Source organism: Herpailurus yagouaroundi, unplaced genomic scaffold, assembly GCF_014898765.1.
Source record: "Herpailurus yagouaroundi ecotype Mexico unplaced genomic scaffold, PumYag 100, whole genome shotgun sequence".
Classification (NCBI taxonomy): domain Eukaryota; kingdom Metazoa; phylum Chordata; class Mammalia; order Carnivora; family Felidae; genus Herpailurus; species Herpailurus yagouaroundi.
The window spans coordinates 32,445,187-32,466,261 of NW_024412391.1; the positions used below are offsets into that span (position 1 = coordinate 32,445,187).

Consider the following 21,075-nt stretch of genomic DNA (forward strand, 5'->3'; position numbering starts at 1 on the left):
TTTTATTTTATTTTATTTTATTTTATTTTATTTTATTTTATTTTATTTTATATACATAACATATATATTTTTATTATATATATGTAATAGAAGAAAAAACATATATATATTTTTATTTTTATTTTAGAGAGAGAGAGTGTGCAAGCAGGGGAGAGGGGCAGAGGGGGAGGGAGGGAGGGGGAGAGAGAGAGAGAGAGAGAGAAAGAGAGAGAGAGAGAGGGAATCCCAAGCAGTTTCCATGCTCAGTATGGAGCCTGACGTGGGGCTCTATCCCATGACCCTGGGATCATGACCTGAGTTGAAATCAAGAGTTGGACACTCAACCGACTGAGCCACCTGGGCACCCCAGTTTTGTGTTTATATTTTTATTTTTTATATTTAATTTTTGAATTGTGTGATTTATTTTTCTATAATGAGTTAAGTAAATATCCACCTTTGATTTTCCCCCCTTACAAATTGTACAAATTGTAGTTATTTCAGCAACCTTTGTTAATTCAAGTCCCTTCTTCTCAATGTTAATATCTTTATCATATAAGTTTGTGTCTTTGGATCTATTTCTGGGTCTACTATTTTATTAGGTATTTCTGCAAAACAAATTACCCCAAAATTTAGCAGCTTAAAACATGTATTATCTCTTACAGTTTCTATGGGTCTGTAATTTAGGAGCAGCTCAGCTCTGCACTTCTGATTCAGGATCTGTCTTCCGGTTGAAGTTAAGATTTCAACCCAAGCCACAGTCATCTGAGGGCTTACCTGACACAGGAGAATCAGCCTTGCACTTGGCTTACTCACAGGGCTGGCCATGGTAATGCTGGCTACTGGGGAGAGGGAAGCCTCAATTCCTTTCCAAGTGGGCCTCTACTGTGGCTGGCTTTTTTTTTTTTTTTTTTTTTTAATTTTTTAACATTTTATTTTATTTTTTAAGAGATAGAGACGGACAAAGCATGAGTGGGGGAGAGACAGAGAGAGAGGGAGACACAGAATCACAGAATCAGAAGCAGGATCCAGGCTGTCAGCACAGAGCCTGACGCAGGGCTTGAACTCATGCTGTGAGATCATGACCTGAGCCGAAGTCGGACACTCAACCGACTGAGCCACCCAGACGCCCCAATGTGGCTGGCTGTTCTTATGACATGGTGTTGGCTTGCCTACAAGTAGTGATTAGGAGAGAGAGCTACAAGGGAGTTATCCTTTTCATGACTCACATATCACATAGCATCATTTATACCACCTTCTCTTTGCTAGAAGCTGGTCACTAAATCCCGTCCACCCTTAGGAAGATGGGAATTAGGCTCATCATTTTGAAAGGACTGTCAAGGAATTTGCAGAAGCGTTTTTAAACCACCATGTCTCCTTTTTGTTCCATTTATATATTTAACTCTTTCTGCGCTAATATCATACCATTTTAAGAGTCTTCTGTCAAACTGATGGAATGTCACATAATGCTATGCCTACATTATTTGACAGACCATTGACTCTTGCTGGTCAAGCGTCTAAAAATAGATATACAAAATAATATTTATAATAATCTGATGACATTTTAAGTTGCCTTATCTTCCCAACTTCTCATTCTTTTTTAGAATTATGTAGTAGGGATCATCATATTTCATTGAAGGTACCTGCTTACAGCATTTTTGAAAAACTGTTTTACGTTATTTCATACTGCTGTGAGTAATTTTAAATGCTTTGATTGGCAGATATGTCATAGCTTCAGGGCATTGCATCTTGATGCAATGTCACAGTTATTTTAAACACAATCTTCTAATATACTGGCAAGTAGGTAAACTCAAAATAAGGGATTTATGTGTGGGGTGCAATCTAAGTAACATCCTAGTTCCATATGCTGTATACTCACCAGGGACTCATTATGATCCCTGGACTTTCTGTGAAGCAGACACTTGAGTCCAGAAAGTGCTGTGCTCCATCTGCCTTAGTCTCCAGGCTGCACAGGATGAGCCTCTTTGTACTCTGACCTCTTGACTGCTATTTTTTTTTTTTTTAACTTAACGCTGCCAGAGAGGCCGTCATTGCCATTACAACAAGTGTGCGCCCCCGCCCCCTACACTTGCACTTGTAAATTTAAAGAACCATAGCTCCTTATTCCAAAGACATCAGTTATTGTTGCTTTTACCTTAAATTGCGTACATCTTCTCGTCTGGCTTGCATCTTTGTCCAGCACCGAGCCCGCACTGCTCTTGTTGGAGCTCCCTGCAGACATGCAGCTGCCATAGATGGGCTGTGGGCAGCCTTCCAAAACTCCCCACCATCCTTTGGACAGGTTTTATTTTTGACAGACTAATCAGAGCTTTAATGTGCTTCCTTGCTGGGGGAGCCTGTGTTTGTAATTTTTATCTTTACCATTCTGTAAAGAGTAATAACATTGCCTGGGCTGGCCATAAGTTTCCTGGTTACACTGTATTTTCTAGTCCCACTTTTCTTGTGACCTTGCTTTCCCATCTTTGGGAAAAGATCCCTTTAGGGTCTGTTGGCTTTGATTATTTTGAGAAGCCTTTTTACTTCCTATTTGCAACCCTGATTAAAGGAAAAGCCATGTTTTTTCTCCTTATCTCTTTTTTTTTTTTTTTAATTTTTTTTTCAACGTTTATTTATTTTTGGGACAGAGAGAGACAGAGCATGAACGGGGGAGGGGCAGAGAGAGAGGGAGACACAGAATCGGAAACAGGCTCCAGGCTCTGAGCCATCAGCCCAGAGCCCGACGCGGGGCTAGAACTCACGGACCGCGAGATCGTGACCTGGCTGAAGTCGGACACTTAACCGACTGCGCCACCCAGGCGCCCCTCTCCTTATCTCTTAATGTGAATTTGAGGTGATGTTTATATTCACTTACAGGCATTTGTAGTCTGGTGAAGAAAGCAGTGTATTTGAGGCATAAAGAATAGGGATCAAGATAGGGTTTTCATGATCCCTGAAATCATGTTCTTTTAAAAAGTTGCTCATTCCGGGACATCTTGGTGGCTCAGTTAGTTGATTTTGGCTCAGGTCATGATCTCACAGTTTGTATCTCACAGTTCGTGAGTTTGAGCCCCACATTGGGCTCTGTGCTGACAGCAGGAGCCTGCTTGGGATTCTCTCTATTCCTCTCTCTTCCCCCCCTCCCGCACTCACACATGCCTTCTCTCTCAAAAAAACAAACAAAAATGTTGCTTATTCCACGAACTGTCAAACCCATTAGAGACCCTGTATCACATAAAAATAGAGCAGAAATAGGGTTAGTATCAACACTACCTAAGAGAAATGAATATGAAGTATTAGAGAGTGGGCCAGAATCTGAGAAAGCAAGGTAGGTAAGGAACAACAAAGCTGACACCTCAGATAATTGTGCTGCAGGAATTGTGTGTCACATGATGTTTTCAGGGACATTTTAACTTTCCAATATTCTTATTTATTTTGTGCCCTTCTTTTTTTTTAGGTTCTCAATGTTATATTCTCTTTATTTCCCCTGTCTCACTCTTATTTCTTAGTTTTGATTTTTTGAAGAGTTTTGAGATTTTTTTTTGAGAAGGATGTTTTTTCCTTTAATAGGCTATCTTAATTGTTTATTAAAATTTTTTTTTAATGTTTATTTATTTTTGAGACAGAGAGAGCATGAGCAGGGGAGGGGCAGAGAGAGAGGGAGACATAGAATCTGAAGCAGGCTCCAGGCTCTGAGCTGTCAGCACAGAGCCTGTGATATGGGGCTCGAACTCACAAACTGTGAGATCATGACCTGAGCTGAAGTCATATTCTTAATTGACTGAGCCACCTAGGCACCCTGCTATCTTAATTTTTTAAAAGCCAATTTTGCACACAGCAGAATGCTAAATAATGTGGTATTTTAAAAAAAGCTATGCAGTAAGTGTTCTCATACTAGAGATGTGTTCTTTTGCCAATTCAAAATGTTATTGTTTCAAGAATAAATAGGGTTATGGTGAATAGTCCAATATTGTCTAATTCCTTTTTTGGGTTGCAGATGAGTACCTGGTCTGTTTCATTTACACATATATTTAAGTGGCCACATTGTTAGCTTAAAATCCATATTGCCTTTAGCTTTTACTTAATGATAACAGTTATGCTTTTCTATTAAACTAAAAAAAATAGGGGCGCTGGGGTAACTCAGTTGGTTGAATGTCAGACTTCGACTCAGATGGTGATCTTGTGGTATGTGGGTTTGAGCCTGGCATGGGGCTCTCTACTGTCAGGGCGGAGCCTGCTTCAGACCCTCTGTCCACCTCTCTGCACCTCCCCCACTCTCTCTCTCTCTCTCTCTCTCTCTCAAAAATAAATTAACATTAAAAAAAAAATAGAGTGCTGGGGCACCTGGGTGGCTCAGTCCCTTAAGCTCCCAACTTCAGCTCAGGTCACAATGTCATGCTTTGTGAGTTCGAGCCCTACATTAGGCTGTCAGCACAGAGTCCGCTTTGGATCCTGTGTCCCTCTCACTCTGCCCCTACCCCGCTCGCGTGCTCTCTGTCTCCCTCTCTCAAAAAATTAATGAACATTAAAAAATTAAAAAAAAAAAGAGTGCTGTGTTGACACCCAAATTTTGTGAATATTAGAGTTAAAGCTTACGAAGCTTCTCCTTGCTACTGGTTATCATTTAGTAGAATTTTTCTCACTCTATGGAAAGCTATCCACTTGCCTGTTAATTTTTATGATAAACTATTTTTGCAGAATTTATGGCATTTTAATAACTGAAATTTGAGATTGGGCCTTAGTTGTAAGTGCAGTCAAATAGTGTCTATATGGAGTTAAAGGATAAGGATAATTTATAGGATTAGGGTTGACTGAGTCAGCTCTTAGGTCTAGTGTGGTATTATGGATTTTCTTTTATATGAGTTTCAAAATTATTGGAGTCATGGGGTGCCTGGGTGGCGCAGTCGGATAAGCGTCCGACTTCAGCCAGGTCACGATCTCGCGGTCTGTGAGATCGAGCCCCGCATTGGGATCTGGGCTGATGGCTCAGAGCCTGGAGCCTGTTTCCGATTCTGAGTCTCCCTCTCTCTCTGCCCCTCCCCCGTTCATGCTCTGTCTCTCTCTGTCCCAAAAATAAATAAACGTTGAAAAAAAAAATTATTGGGGTCATGAAGATATCCAAATTGCTAAGGGACAAAACAGAGCAAAATAAAAAAAAAAAGTATTAAAGTGAGTATCATTCCTCACTTCTCTTAACATATATCCTGTTTGTGGTCTGGCCAGCATTCTTACTATATCAGGCCCTAGGTACCTTTACTCTCAGAATTATATTTTCCTATTGTCTGAGAAATTTACCTAATATAATTTATTTTTCTTTTATTTCCAATATTTAATGATAATTTTTAAATGTATAGAAAAGTTATAAGAATTTTTTAGTGAACATTCTTAAACCTACCTTCTACATTTAAATTCATTTTTTCTTCCCTTTTTTCTCATGATTTTTTTTCTTTCAATTTCAGCTCTTCTTTTTTTTTGTTTTCAATGACTGTTATATAACTGACTCCTGTAGTCCAATTCTGGCATTAAGTTATATTTTTCCTTTATTCTGCTTTTTAAAACTTAAATCACCTAAGACAGTGCTTCAGTGTTGCCACTCCATAATTCTTGTCAGTTAGCCAGTATCAGTAAATATGGTAGTCCCTAACCAGTGAAATCCTAGAACATGATTAAGTTCAAAGCAGTAGAAAAGTATCACTCTGTTTAACAGGTATCCCGTGACCTAGAAGATAGGCTTTCCTGATTTTATTGCATGCAATGGACATCCTTAAGTCTACTGTCCTCTTTTGATTTGTTATTACTAGTCCCTTTCTTCTGGCATGGCTAATGCTTTTACCTGAAGAAATAAATACCTTTTATTTGATGATCCAGCCATTGTTCTCTAATAAACATATAATGTACTCAGGTACTACTTTTATGGGGCTTTATTTTTTTTTCTTCATACAAATGCTTACTTCAACAGAACAACACGTGCAAACATTTTGCACCTCCAAAACACCCTGCAAGTTTTCTCAGGTGAAAAAATTGTGGCTCAGCAAAGATGAAGTAATTTGTCCAAAGTCACGTGATCGAATCATGATTTGAACTGAGGTCAGTTAGATTCACAGGCCACCAACTTTATACTGCCTTTCCTCTTTGCTGATGCTGCCTCTGCGCGGAGCACTGCTGGCCAGAGGAAGGGCTCCTCTTCTGTGGCAGAAGGAAGAGTGAGCATAAATGCAGGACATTTGCAAATTGAAGTCCTTACCAAAAACCTGTAAGTTGCACCTCATAGTTGTTTTCTGGTGGTATTTTCTCTCTACACCAGTTGTAGTAGAACATACCCATGGAATTCATTTGTGTTTAAACATTCCTGACTTCAAATTAAGTGTGTCAGTTTTAATCTCTCTTCTCTTAGTATCTAGATGCTTATCAGTTTACCAATAGTGACTTACAATTATCTCCATCAAGAGGCAGTTTTAGGTCAAGGCAGAGGACCATTACTATCTTCATTAGGCTACTAGTAGTGACTTTTTTGGGGGAGGGTATCTTTGCCAGACATGGTTCACTTTATGTCTAATTCCATCACATTTATCCCCTTTATTATTTTTGGTTAGTTTTTTCTTTATTCTTTATTTTTTTCTTGCCATTTTGTCCTTTCTGAGAATTTTTGAGCGAGAACTGCTAAGTCACACAGGTTAAAAGGTAAGGGAATTGACGCTGGAGTTCACATTATAAAGATTACCAATTGTCTATTTTATAATCTCTTGTTTATTTGTAAAGTGAAAGGAGCAAGGTGGCCCTGAATTTTTTTAAATTGGTTTCCATAGATTACTTTTCCCAGATCTTCTTCTAGTACAAGCAAAAGTGTTCTAATTCATCAGTTACTATTTTTCTCTTTCATTATAATGTCAATCTAAATGTATCCAAATTCCTTCTGGTTTTGTACATGCTTAGGTTGTTTACAGAGTGAGGTTATTGGGAACAGGAGCTCCTAGAGAGATCCATGGAGAAGGGTGGCCTGATCAAGGATGGTCATCTACTCATTTCTTGTCGTCTTGTAACAAATCGCCCTGGGAAGGAACTGAAAGGTGTGTCTTTTTACCTCTGGTATCTTAACATCGTGTCTAGCAAAGGAGACAATTAATGTAGCAAGAATGAAAATGTAAGCTCCATGTGGCCAAGGACCACACCTACCTTGTTCTGCATTGTGTATTCATCCCTTATCACAGTTCCAGAAGTGGAGTCGGTGAGCAGTAAATAAATATATTTTAAGTGAGTCAAGATTGGGTGTCAGATTTTCTTGGATTCCTGCTCTTACATTCTCTGATGGTTCATAGTTTATATAAAACTATAAAACTTTTATATAAAAGTTTGAGTTTATACATGAAATCTTGATTTGGTTATCCAAATCTGCAGGCTTATTACTATGACTGAAAGATTACATTTTCTATAAGATACTGCTTTGTAATTTATTATTTTCCCATTACTTTCAAGCCTCCCACACAATTTTTAAATAGTTTTTGTAATTAGGATGACTTGAGGTGTATTTATCCACCTGGTTGCTATGGATGAGTGACTGGTGACTTTGTAGAGGCTAAAATATAAGCAAGTTTAAGAATCATTGTAGATGAATTCATGCATGATGAAGCCATTATAAGTCATGAGAGGGAAGAGAGGCGTTTATGCTGTAGGTCATTATGTGGTTGAGGTCAGCATCACCAAGAAACTTTACCTTGTAGGTACTGTATAGCAGGTGGCAAATATGATTTCAACTGAATCTGAAAGCTTATTTAAAAATATTCTCAGTTCAGCAATGAAGCAGGTGTGCCTACTACTTAAGCATTAATTTTCTCAGGAGCAACGTTTTGAACCTAAATGACTTGCGTGGTCCCTAGAAGAATGAGGTTACTGATAAAAATTATTCCCTTTTTGCTGGGGATGATTTTAGTAGCATATTGTCATTGCTGAAAGGAAATGTTCTCAGAGGAAACAGATGCTGGGTGCTTATTAGTATGGAGGCTTTATTTTTTATTTATTTTTAACGTTTATTTATTTTTGAGACAGAGAGAGACAGAGCATGAACGGGGGAGGGGCAGAGAGAGAGGGAGACACAGAACTGGAAGCAGGCTCCAGGCTCCGAGCTGTCAGCCCAGAGCCCGACGCGGGGCTCTAACTCACGGTCCGGGAGATGGTTACCTGAGCTGAAGTTGGACGCTCAAATGACTGAGCCACCCAGGCGCCCCAGTATGGAGGTTTTAAACATAGAAGGTGTGAACAAAAGACCAGGTCACTCCAATGATTCTTTGGCAATTTCTATAGAAAAAGAAATACATAAACTTTAACAAGAAATGTGAATGTGATAGAACTTTAAGCTATTTATTTGTATGGCTTGCTAAGGAAATGTAATGTTTGTTTCACTTATGCATGGTTTCTTTAGTGTTTTTGTGATGAAAGCTTAAAAAATTTGCTTAATGTTTATTCATTTTTGAGAGACAGGGAGACAGAGTGTGAGCAGGGAGGGGGAGAAAGGGAGACAGAGAATCTGAAGCTGGCTCCAGGCTCTGAGGTGTCAGCACAGAGCCTGACGTGGGGCTCCAACTGATGAACTGTGAGATCATGACCTGAGCTGAAGTTGGATGCTTAACTGACTGAGCCACCCAGACACCCCTGTGATAGAAGCTTTTAAAAGTGTTTAATTTTTATGTGGTACAGGTGCCCTTCCAATTGAGGTAGGATAGGACTGTACTGAGACTTTTCTTTTGAGCCTCTGAAAACAGGGACAACTTGTTTACAAGGTAGTTTTGTTCCCCCCCTGGGCTTGAGCAGAATCTGCACACCTTCAGATTGGCACTCCTCCCACATGCTCCTTGAGAGTCTCTCCGTAGAAAACTTCTGGGCTTGACTTTGTGGTGCAGGAGATGGTCGGCAGTGGAGTTGTGAACACAAGAAGTGGAAGAGCAGTGGCTTCTGGTTCTTTACCTATAATGAAATGTTCTTTGACGTGATTGGCACTTGTTCCAGCTTCTTTGTTTCCTTTTGTAACCAGTTGTTTAATAAAAGCAAAGTCTTTTTTTCTTTTTAACGTTTAGAGTCTCACATGTTTAGAGCAATAACCTGAGTGACTTTTTACAATTTTATTTTAGTATTTGCTGAAATCCCAGAGAAACAATTGAACAACTTATAGAAACATGAGTGTTGGGCATAGAAAGGACCTTAGAAATTGAATCTAGCCTCTTTCTTTTTACAGATGAGGAAACTGAGGCCTGAAAGTGAGTTGGTGAGGCATACAGCTGGTGATAGGTCACCTCAAGGCTCCAGACCCTAATTACCATATTCCTTCCTGGCTGCCACAGTGACCAGACAGAGTAGCAGTTTATGGGAGAGTGATATTGGAAAAGAAGGGGAGGCTCAAAATTCTGGGTCTCCAATTCTGACACAATTGATGTTTTCTCCCCCCCCCCCCCCCCTTAATTTACATTATAAGCATGCAGGTTATCCTATCACTGGGGTAACTGTGACATCACCGGATTTGAAAGTTTTCCCAGTCTTGGGGCGCCTAGGTGGCGCAGTCGGTTAAGCGTCCGACTTCAGCCAGGTCACGATCTCGCGGTCCGTGAGTTCGAGCCCCGCGTCGGGCTCTGGGCTGATGGCTCGGAGCCTGGAGCCTGTTTCCGATTCTGTGTCTCCCTCTCTCTCTGTCCCTCGCCCGTTCATGCTCTGTCTCTCTCTGTCCCAAAAATAAATAAAAAACATTGAAAAAAAAATTAAAAAAAAAAAAAAAAAAAGAAAGTTTTCCCAGTCTCTATTCTGCACATATCCCTGGTCATATAGTGAAGTTCCATGCATGCAGGACACAAGGAACCATAAAGAGAACACTTATATTTTCATTCTGTCATATGTTTGCTTTTTTAATTCTAAGAGCCACAGATGTATAGGAGTGTGCTTTTCTATCTACATTTGTCCTATCCTTTTCTTTTTTTCTTTTTTTTTTTTGAGTCTAAATCCTCAAGCCTATTTAACCTGATTGTTAAAGTATATTTTTGCTTTATATTTAAGCAAGCATAAGCTTATGTGTTTAAGGCCAGTTTGTTAATTACTTAAAATAGTCAAGTAGTCAAGTTGTTTGTAATATGGATTGTCAGCATTTTTTTTTTTTTTTTCTTGTTTGAACCTAGTGCTTACTCTGGGTGAGTAGGAAGGTAAGACTGTCTAAGGCTTTTCAAACTCTCAAGAAGTTTTCCCAAGCATGCAATATTTCAGTATAGCCTGTTTTGGCTACATAAACGAGCTGCAGTCAGTTAAATATTTTTATTGCTGCATAAATAGGAAGAATCTTACTTGGTGTTTTTTATTCTCCTCAGGGCAGCATAGAGAGTGGACTGAGAAAGGGTGGGTTATTTATCAGGATGGGAAATAGATGAGGACTGGCATCATCCCATACTATCTATGTACTAAAGTGACTTCATAGCACCATCTTTATTTTTTAAATGTTAGAAACCAGTGAAAGTTCAAAGAAGAAAATAGTTATCATCTACATTTCCAGCATCTAGAATGAACCGCTTAGCATTTTGATAAACCTCCTTTTTCATTTCTCTCTATAGTTTACTAATTATACATGTGACATATGGGTGGTTATTAAACAATGAACACAATGATGCAAATAATATTCTAGTTTAAATACTTTTATATGCAGATACAAATTTACATAGAAAATATAAAGTATTGTTTGTGAGAGTTTTTAAATGATATTGTATTGTATGCCCAGCCACCTTTATATTCTCTACACTTAGCATTGGTGTTTAGCAGACAATAACTAAATGTTTACTAAAGTAAAAATTAAAAAAGGAAATAAATTGTATACATACTTTATCCAAAATGAACTTCATTTAGTTTCTTAAACAGCTGTATTTTACTTTGCTCCTACACCTTCATACACGCTACCCCTTGTGCTTGAAATGCCCAGGTCTCACCTCAAATGCTGTTTCCTTTGCGAGACCTTTGCTGATCATTTGCTGATGGAGGGACTTCCTTGCTCCATGTTCCCATGCTCCAGGGCATGGCCTTTTTCAGTGCTTATTTCCATTTAAAATATTTGTTTAGGGGCATGTTCCCTGGTACACTGTGACTCCTTGAGAGCAAGAATCATGTCTGCCTTTCCGCCTCTGTATCCTTAGCACCTAAGTTATGGCCTTGTGCTTAGTAGGACCGAATAAACATTTGAGAAATCAAATTATGAGCATGTTTTTACTACTTTGGAATGCAGTTCACAGGGATAACAAACTAACAGTGCTTTCATAGGTCACTACTGCCTCTTGACACTTTCTTCTCTTCCCTCCCCTCCCCTCTCATTGCCCATCCATTTCCACTCCTGTCATTTTAACCTCCAAAATCTGTATCTTAAGTCTGATGATGATGATTATTATTATTTTAAGTAAGCTCTATGCCCAGTGTGAGGCTGGAGCTCACAACCCCGAGATCAAGTCACATGCTCCACTGACTGAGCCCACAATGTGCCTCTAATTCCGTGTCTGTCGTGACCACTGTGGCCCAGCCTACCATCATCTCTTACCCAGGACCACTAGCATAATTTGGTCTCCCTGCATCTATCTTGTTCCATTTAATGAAATAGAACAGACTAAAATGATAGCCTATTACGTAGTAAGAAAAAGTATTGTTTTGTGAAACTTTTCAGTTCTTATTTGCTGCATTTTGAGGGTATATGTGTAAGTTGTGTGTGTGTGTATGAGTGAGTGAGTACGCAGGTACCGAGTTGCTGTATAGACTGTATGTTCTTTCAAAACAGTTTGAAAGTCATTTTCCTATACTGATAATTCTGGAGAATTCTTTTGCTCTGTCATGATCATAAGACTATGTATTCCTCATTACCATGTGACCCTCTTTTGTGTCTTCAAAGGCAAAATTCCTTTAAAATAAAGTTGGAGGTGAAGTCTTTTCGATGAAGCTATTTGGAAATGATCCCATAACTACAACAATTTGGGTGTCACATAGGCAGTGACACCCTTTCTTCATGTGTTCCTCATTTCCAGTGTAAGTTATATAGGTTATTGGGTAAAATCTTCAGATATGAGTACCTGGACCGAATTTAACACTGTCCTGGTGTATGCCTTTTTGGTATATGCTCGGTCTGAATTGCATTTCTGGATCCTTTTGAACCTGCTCTCAGAAGGACAGAAAGAAATCTTAGGTCATCTTGGAAGCAAACTGAGCTGTAGGCTAACCAAAGCCTTGTGATTGTGTTAGGGAACTTTAAAGTTATTCTGATCCAGCCGTACACTGCAAAGAAGGAGGGGTCCTGAGAAATCTAACTTACCACTCCTTTCTCCTCCTCCTTTAATATTGGGTAGCCCTTGTAGCTTGTCTAAGTAAGAACCATGGACAAAGTCATCATTTATCTTTCCCAACCATGAAGGTTCCTCATCTGTTGGTCTATGTTTGGCTCCATTTGGTCTAGTAGGGTAGCATCTAGTAGGGTAGCACCTTGATCTCTCACTATTTTGTTTTTTATTGCATGAGACAGTTAAGGGATTGCTTATCCCTGGAAAATCTGAAAATTAGTCAAATGGATACAGGGTGAGTGTTGGTAATTATCTGTATTGAATTCACATGCTGGGTGAATTCACAAGGCTGGGTGAGAAGGTACTTCAAGACTTTCTGTAAAGGCTTTTTTTTGTAGCAGTGCCTGTGGCCATGACTTGCCTGGATTGGGTGGTCTGTGTGGCCAGAGTGGAGGGAGCGTCAATGCAGGTAAAAACGAATGTGGCTTTGTTCTTTACAGCCCATGCTTCATGGTTTCTCATGTACAGCAGCAGGAATTCTGTATATTATTTCTATGATGATACCTAAATCTTTTCCTTGATCTATCATAGATTTCATCATCATATTAGTTAGGATCAGTTTGGCTGCTATAACAGACTCATAGCAGTGGTTTTTAATAGTTCAGATGTAAGCAGTGCAGCATACTTACAGTGTCTTCATGGTGCTGGGGACCTAGGACCTTTCTATTTTGTTGCTTTGCTCTCTTTAACTTGAGATGGCTATCCCTACTCCTACTACCACCTTGTTATCATGGTATTGTAAAAAGAGAAACAGGAAGGGGAGGGCATATTCCTTTTCAGGGCACAGTGTGGAAGTTTATCAGTTTTTCTCATATGCCATTCATCAGATCTAGTCACATGGTCACTCTTAGCTGCAAGGGAGTCTGGGCATCCATTTGTCCCATTAAAACTTCTGTGACTGTTGAAGAGAACAGATGTCAGGGGTATAAGGAGCATCTCCACCATAATAGTCAACAACCTGAAAGGATTTACTTTTTTAGAATGTTTATTTGTTTTCTAACTTACTGCTTTGTGAAGAGAAAATTTCCACTGAAGTCATCAAGTGGATTTCAAGTACAGAAAAAGAGTTAACCTGAGTTAGTGTATTTGCCTTTGGGATTTAAGTAAAATTTATGCCATAGCTAATAGGGATGGGTATGAAATATATTAAGAGATGAGGTTGCTTTTCCTTAACTCTTATTTTTCTTATGCTGGTTTTGTTTCTTTTCTTTTCTTTTCTTTTCTTTTCTTTCTTTCTTTCTTTCTTTCTTTTTTCTTTTTTTTCTTTTTTACCATTTTTGAGGCTAATTTCATGCTTGTTTTCTTTGCATTTTTAGGTATGGCACAGTCAAAAGGCTGGGTGAGAAGATACTTCAAGGCTTTCTGTAAAGGCTTTTTTGTAGCGGTGCCCGTGGCCGTGACTTTCCTGGATCGGGTGGCCTGTGTGGCCAGAGTGGAGGGAGCGTCAATGCAGGTAAAAACAAATGTGGCTTCGTTCTTTACAGCCCATGCTTCATGGTTTCTCATGTACAGCAGCAGGAATTCTGTATATTATTTCTATGCTGGTACCTAAAAAGTTTTAAAAATGCCTTGACCTGAAATTTAACTTTACTAATTTTTTTATAAGGTCTCTTATAAGGTTTATAAATAAAGGAGAGGTGAATAAAAATAATTATCAACTAGTTTTCTGTATCTATAGTTTTTTTTAAGTTTTTATTTTATTTATTTTATGAATTGTAAGTAGAGATTCTAAAGAAGTTTTATTAAATGACACCATTTCCTATGGATATGGCCTAGGATTTTAAGATATTTTTATTATCCATATTTGAATCCACACTTAAATATCCTTTTAAGACCAGATTGTTAGTGTAGTTGCAGGATGGAGTTTGAATCAAATTCAGTTACTCTGTGTGTGTGTATGTGTGTGTAGTATATATACAATTACTATATATCTCAATGTTAGTGTGCATGTTGTGTGTATATATGTATACACACACCCCTAAATATGTATATAAATATAAAATATGTACACATTATATATATACACATACACAAGTATGCATATATAAATAAATATGTGTATGCATATATACGTGTGTGTGTGTGTGTGTGTGTACACACACACACACACACACACACACTTACACTTTAGTAAATAGAAAAAACTAGAGTACTGGTCCCAGATATTCTGGGTGTGTTTTTTAAGCATGTTCCTGATTAAAAAAATTAAATGCAGTTTACATGGAAAGAATTTTTCAGTGGAGATTTCCAAAAGTTATAGGCAAATAGTCTTCTGGAATAACTTAGAGAAGACTTTGTTGTTCTAAAGTTGATGTCTAGAACCTAATTGTGTAAGCAAGTTTATGTAATTGAAGAATTTGCATTTTGTAATATGATTTGTTTTCTTCTGTTATGAGCATCTATCAAGTTCATGCATTGTGCTAAATAGCTATGTAAAACAAGTAAAATGAATATATTAGCTTCTAAGAGCTTAACATTATACTTATTTTATTTTTTCTTTTTGTTTTAGTGAAAACTAGTTAAGGGCATAGGTATCAGCTTTGAGGAGTTAGAGTTTGCTTTTTTAAATGTAATTATTGTATTGAAAATCAGATCTTGTCCTGAGTTCTGGTAGTCATTGCTGTTTTGTCATACAACCATTACTATCTTGAAATAGATTTTTCCAGAACACAAAGCCTTCTTACCTTGGATCTAATTATATTCCAGAGGATCATATGGCAACCATAGTATCCTAATCTTCGCCCAGAATATATCCTAATTCTTAGCCCAGAATATATCCACTGCACATCTATGCTCATGGCTTGTGGTGAGGACATTCAATAAAAAAAAAAAATACAAGAAATTGACTGTATTATGAAAAGACAAGGTTTATCAGTTATGAAGGCAGTGAAGGAAGTGTTAAATAGTGTCATTCTTAAATGCCAGTCTATTGACTGATACTAAGTTTGCTGCAGATACATTTCTTATAGTGCTCCCTACCCTGTTCCCAAGAAGTCAGATTTGTTACCTTGTAGTTTGTTTGGTATGTTATGTAGAATTTCCTTGGCTGTTGATGACAGGAAAACAGCTTGAATTGAGTTGGATATCCAGGAGAATTTATTGGAAGGCTTATTATGTACCCAGGAGGAAGGCAGAAGTGTGGCAATCGTCAGGGACAACTGGAACCAGGGATTTGAATGCGGCAGGGTGCTCCGCCTTCTCTGTTTCTACCGTCTGCTTCTGTCTACATCTTGGCTTTGTTCTCTCAGACCAGCTTTCTTCACAATGCACGGCACATGGCTGCTGGCAGCTCTCATGCCTTAAGATGCCTGATTTCATCACCACCTGAGAGTGATTTCTCCTCCTGCCTTAATGTCACTTTGAAAACTCTTGGGAAAGGACTGTAATTTATTCGGTTTTGGTCACATGCCCTTATCTATACAAATATAGATCACCTTTGTCCATTGGGTAAAGGTGCCATGATTGGCTCTGCTTCAGACAGCTACACCCCCTAACCTGTGGCTAAGCTGAGTAAGAAAATGACAGTATGTATTTGAAGCACATTGTTCCACAGGCTTTCAGCTTTCAGCTTTCAGGGTAAGGTAGTGGTGACATTACTCAGAAGAGAGGGTGTACTATTTTTACAATAAAAGAGGAAAGGATAATTTTGGAAGAGAATAAAGATGTATGTTTATTACAATTGGGTCTGTATTTTAGTAATTTTAGACTACTTCTAAGTATAATAAATAATTTATTTATCATCTTATTAGATAGTACTAACTCATACTTAAAATTATTTAGGAGCAGAAATTCCAGTAATGGGATATAGTGATTAATTAATTAAGCATTTTTGAAGACATCTTTGCCACTGTACAGCTTTGATGAACTGAACATGTTTAGAGCATGGGATTCAGCAGAATTTTTGACAAAAAATTTGAAAAAATTCTTGTCTTCACTTTTCTCTAATGACACAAGTACTAAAATAGCTGACAGGGTCTGTGGGCATCTCTGAAAGTCCCTGAGCATCCCACAGGGAATACACCTGCTTTTATTGACTCTGAGTCCTGAAAGTTATATCTGGTGTTTGGCAGTTGGCTGATTTTTTTGTGAAGGAAGGGAATTGTCTGGATGTGTGGTGATGTCTTCTTATACCAGCCTGAGAAGTATGAGGGGAAGGTAGTAAAAGCAAGAGGCAAGAAAGAAAAGAACTGTAGAGAAGAAGAGGAAAGAAAATAACCTAGATCGGTTGGGCAACAGATGACGATGGAGAAAATGAGACAGCTGGCACAATGAACTGGAGACAACAGAGTGGCATAGATGACCAGTAATAAGGAGACTCAAGACAGAAATGTATTCCCCGGAAGGGGTTGATAGTCCCCTTTGTGAGACCTGCCTTGGAATTGTGCTGTTGAATCCTGACACATTTCTGTGGCATGTTTGTGTGTAGCACCATGAGATATGTCATTTAGCCATCCATTCTGTATTTCAGTATTCACTGAAGGAACCTTTGCCATTTTGAAGGAATTTGTGTTGGTGTCAGTTATCAGTCTTGAGCACCATTCATTGTATTGTGCTTTAGAATATCTGTGCATTCAGGTGGAAAGATCGTATCTAGTCATTTCTGTTATTTCAAATATATGAATCATTTTGTGACTCAGGAGGTCATTTTGAGATATGGACAGTAATGAAAAGCAGTGGTCACTTTGAGTTGGAATAGGGAGTCATTTATCAAATGGCTAGGAAGTGTGAGAAACACTCTTTTAGGTGCTATAGTGGGGTGGCGAATCAGTACAGATTCTGTCTTCAGTGTACTTTTACTTCAGTAGAAGAGGTTCAGGGTTATGAATCCTGAATAATGGATACATTTTCAGACAAGAAGATAGCAAGCTGTAAGGCATATTTGGACAGTATCTAGTACATCCAGAAATGAAAACTCGTTTGGTTTAGTGTACTATTTTGGAAAATGGACCTTGGAAATTTTAATTCAGAACAGAGTGGTACCAGCAAATGATACCTTGAATCCCGTTATTGTTGGCCACTATACTATTACTATGACAATAAACTACCTTAAGTGTTCAGTTGCTTGCATTCAGATATTTATTTCTTGCTCATGGGCCAGTAGGTTGACTGTAGTCAGTCTAGACTATGGGTTTGGTTCAGTCTGCTTCATGTAGCTTTCATTGTGGGACCTACACTGAAGGAGCCATGGCTACTTGAGATATGTTCTTCTCATGGGCGATAGATAGCAAGATATCAGAGGGTGAGTGGAAATACTCAGAACCTCTTAAAGCCTCAGATCAGAACTTCTACTCTTCTGTTTACATTCCTTTGGTCAAAGTAAGTCACATGGCAAAACCGAAAGTCAGTGAAATTGGGGAGTCATGGCAAAGTGATGAGGGAAGGAAAAATAGTGAAGAAGTAAGTGTATCTACCATACCCCCCTATGACTCTAGGGATACCTGGTTGACTTCAGACATAACCTAAAAAGTTGCTTGTTTACCTAGGGGTCTGCCTAGAATGATCTTACTCTTTTTGAAATCCAAGACTGACAAAATTAGAATATATTGAAATTTTGAGTCACTGAATTCTGGGAATGGATTGATCCATTTTTGATATCTTTAGGTTGAAAATCACCTGGGGCTGATTGGATCATCACTTTTGAGTAGCTTTTGTTAAAGGTCACTCTGCAACTTGTAGACATGTTATTTAAGAAAATCCAAGGATTGAAAGATCGAATATCATTAAAGAGATATATAATACTAGTCTTACTAAATAAACACTGTTATAGCAACACTGGAAATTCACCTTGAGTAACAAATTTTGCATAAAAGCTGTTTTTTAAATGGGTTTTAAAGAATTCTGTTCACTTGGGATTTAATAAGAGAGGCTTGAGATTCAATAGGATTTCCTCTTACAAGAATCTTTACTTTTTAAACACTACTGAGTAGGTTAGGTTTTCCAGTATTAATTTACAATTTATTAGGTGTCTGACTAGAAGGATAGAGGTGATCAAACGTGAGGACTCACAGTTAGCTGAAGGTAAGTCATAAATGAAAATAAAGTTTTTAATGATATAATGACATAACTCAGTGGAAAATAGGATACAGTTTATGAAGCATTTGATTTCTTAAATGAAGCTGTATAAGTATATCCATTTTATTGGCTGAGATGCACCTTTTGCCGTGCTCTGCACACAGGGAATGCTGGCAGAAATTATTCATACTGACCTATTCGCCTCTAGTGCACATGAATCACTTCTCCTGGTTGCTGAAAGGTTACTATGAAAGTGGATGCACTTTTTTTTTTTTTTAAGAAGCACCACATTACTCAACATTAATTTAACTCAGGAAATGAGGACTGATACTGCATACAGTTGAAACTACAGAGGGAATTTATGTTGGTGGAATGCAATTATTCAAATTAGAAGTTCAATCCCTTACTGAGGCTTTTAGAGTCAAAAAGGTGCCCTAGGAATAGTTTAATGACCTCGCACCAAAGTTTTAGATTTTATTTGCGTGAGAATGCCTGCAGCAGGGTCACTGGTTCTTATAAAAGGTGTATGCCTTCTACATTTAAAATTAAGACTTACGATTTTAAGAAGTAAGCAAAAGAAAGAATTGTAGGTATCATTGTCCTGTTTTTGTTGGAATTGCTACAGAATGTTTCTATAGTGAACCATCTTCTTTCCAGGTGGCATAGCCAGAGGGGAAAATACTTGAAAACGTTACTCCACAATTCTATGTCTTGAGCTCAGATTTCAGAGAAAGATTTATGCAGAATGTATTAGAAAATCAAAGAATGGGATAGAAAGTAGACTTTAATCAGCATTGAGCTATTTATTAATCGATAACATACATTCTTTGGTTCAAAATTGTCTTGACTTTCAGCTACCTGCAAATGATCCTGAAGAAACTGGTTTGTAATAAACTTCTTGGACTCATTCTTGGCTTTTGCAGTTATTATCTTGTTTCCTGCTGAGTTTAAAATTAAAAGTTCTGTCAAAAAAGCAAGCAAAGAGGCTCACACTCTTTCTGTCTTTGCCACATTTATTTATTTTATTTTATTAAAAAAATTTTTAAACCTATGGTACAATTAATATTCAACAATTATCATTGGTTGTAACTATTATTTTGACATTCTGGAAGCTAGATACAAATACAGACTCTTAAGGAAAGAGATATATTGTGATGTATGCGCCAGAATTTAATGCAGAGTTAGGGAGTTTTATGTTACCTGCTGAATTTGCACTTTGAAGATGCTGGGAACCATCCGGCACACATTTCCTGCAATGCTGAATGCTCTGCATTCTTACTCCCCTTGGTCGTCTGAGGCTGACTTTGGAGGAAGCCAGGAGTTGATGCTGGAATGCTTTCTCAGCTTACCTGTGAGCTTTCTTCCCAAATTACCTTTGGCTTACAAAATCTCACCTGAAGTGTTTACCCCTTAGGATGTTATACATTTTTATGTAGTTCTGCAACCTGTCATTAGTAGAGAATTCAAATAGATCAGTTTGTATTTATAGCAACAAACATATGTGATACTGAAACAGTTGGTGAGTGATAACTTTATAACGTCCCTTCATGGATTTTCTTCACTTCCCATGATAGAAGAACAGGATGCTTCTGTTTTATGTAGCCAGGGTTATATATCTGTTATTTAAACACTGACTTCATAACACTTTTTTTTTAAATGTTGAAGTAATTTTAGACTTAAAGAAAAGTTTTAAGAGTAGTACAGAGAACTCCCATGGGTTCTGTACTCAGATTCATCAGTTTTCTACATTTTGCTACATTTATTTTATTCTCTTCCTTTTTCCCACCCTCTCCTTCTCTCTCTCCCTTTCCGTCTTTCCCTATCTTTCTCTCTCTAAAACATATGTATTTATGTTTTTATGTGAACACACACATATGTATGCATATGTATACATACATAAAATCATTGTTATTGACCCATTTAATGAGACTTTTGTATATTCTTTTGAGTTATGATCATTGCTAATTGGAATATTAATGCTTTTCTTTTATGTAATTTTAAATTTAATACTTTATTCAGATTCCTATGGGTAGAACTTTTGATACATTATGGGATATTGACTTAAGTTCTAAACTGTACATTAAAAAACTGAGAGCAACCATTTGAGATAGTTTACCTCAGCACACAGCCATCAAGTTTCAGAACTGGTTTCAATTAACTCTGGCCATTTTACTAAATAATAACTAATAAAAGTTGTGCTTTATTACTATGGTGTATAGCCTCCCTCTAATACTGCTCACAGAGATATTTTCTTCCATTTTACTTTTGTTTATGCAGTGGTGTAATTGGTAAGTTATTTTAATTTTGGGATGGTTTTGTAGTACATTTGGAATTTAAACAAAGATAGAAATTAATCTTATGTTTTGGTGGGAGCTGAAAGATTTCAAACTTTAAAACTCAGGTTGATGGAAAATGCCTGATTCTAAACTGAAGATTATAAACTTTGTAATTAGACTTCTTAAAAGAAGGAATTAGATTTCACTTTTTGGAAATACAGCGAAGTAGATATCTAGAAAATATCCCCAATACAAAACTCATAAAAATTATAAATAAAACATTAAAAATCTTTTAAAAAATGTATAGTGACCTTGAAGGGAGGTAAGAGAAATGATCTGAGACCACAAATAAGGGGGAGTACATTTCCAGAGTACTAAGTATGCATTGAAGATAGCAGATGTCCTATGGACATTTGTCATATCCTGGTAACTCAGAGTTTTTTTGTTTTAATAGCCACATGGGGATCAGAAGACAAGGC

The 21,075-nt window shown here is 37.7% G+C and overlaps 1 protein-coding gene across 1 annotated transcript in view; it reads left to right on the top strand.

Moving 5' to 3' along the window:
• The window catches only part of IMMP2L (inner mitochondrial membrane peptidase subunit 2), a 702,214-nt gene that overhangs the window by 27,704 nt on the left and 653,435 nt on the right, over positions 1 to 21,075 (top strand). The window contains exon 3 of the mRNA XM_040471579.1: positions 13,625 to 13,761. Within this exon, the coding sequence (XP_040327513.1) occupies positions 13,627 to 13,761 (135 nt within the window). The 5' untranslated portion in view covers positions 13,625 to 13,626. The remainder of the gene's footprint in view (positions 1 to 13,624; positions 13,762 to 21,075) is intronic.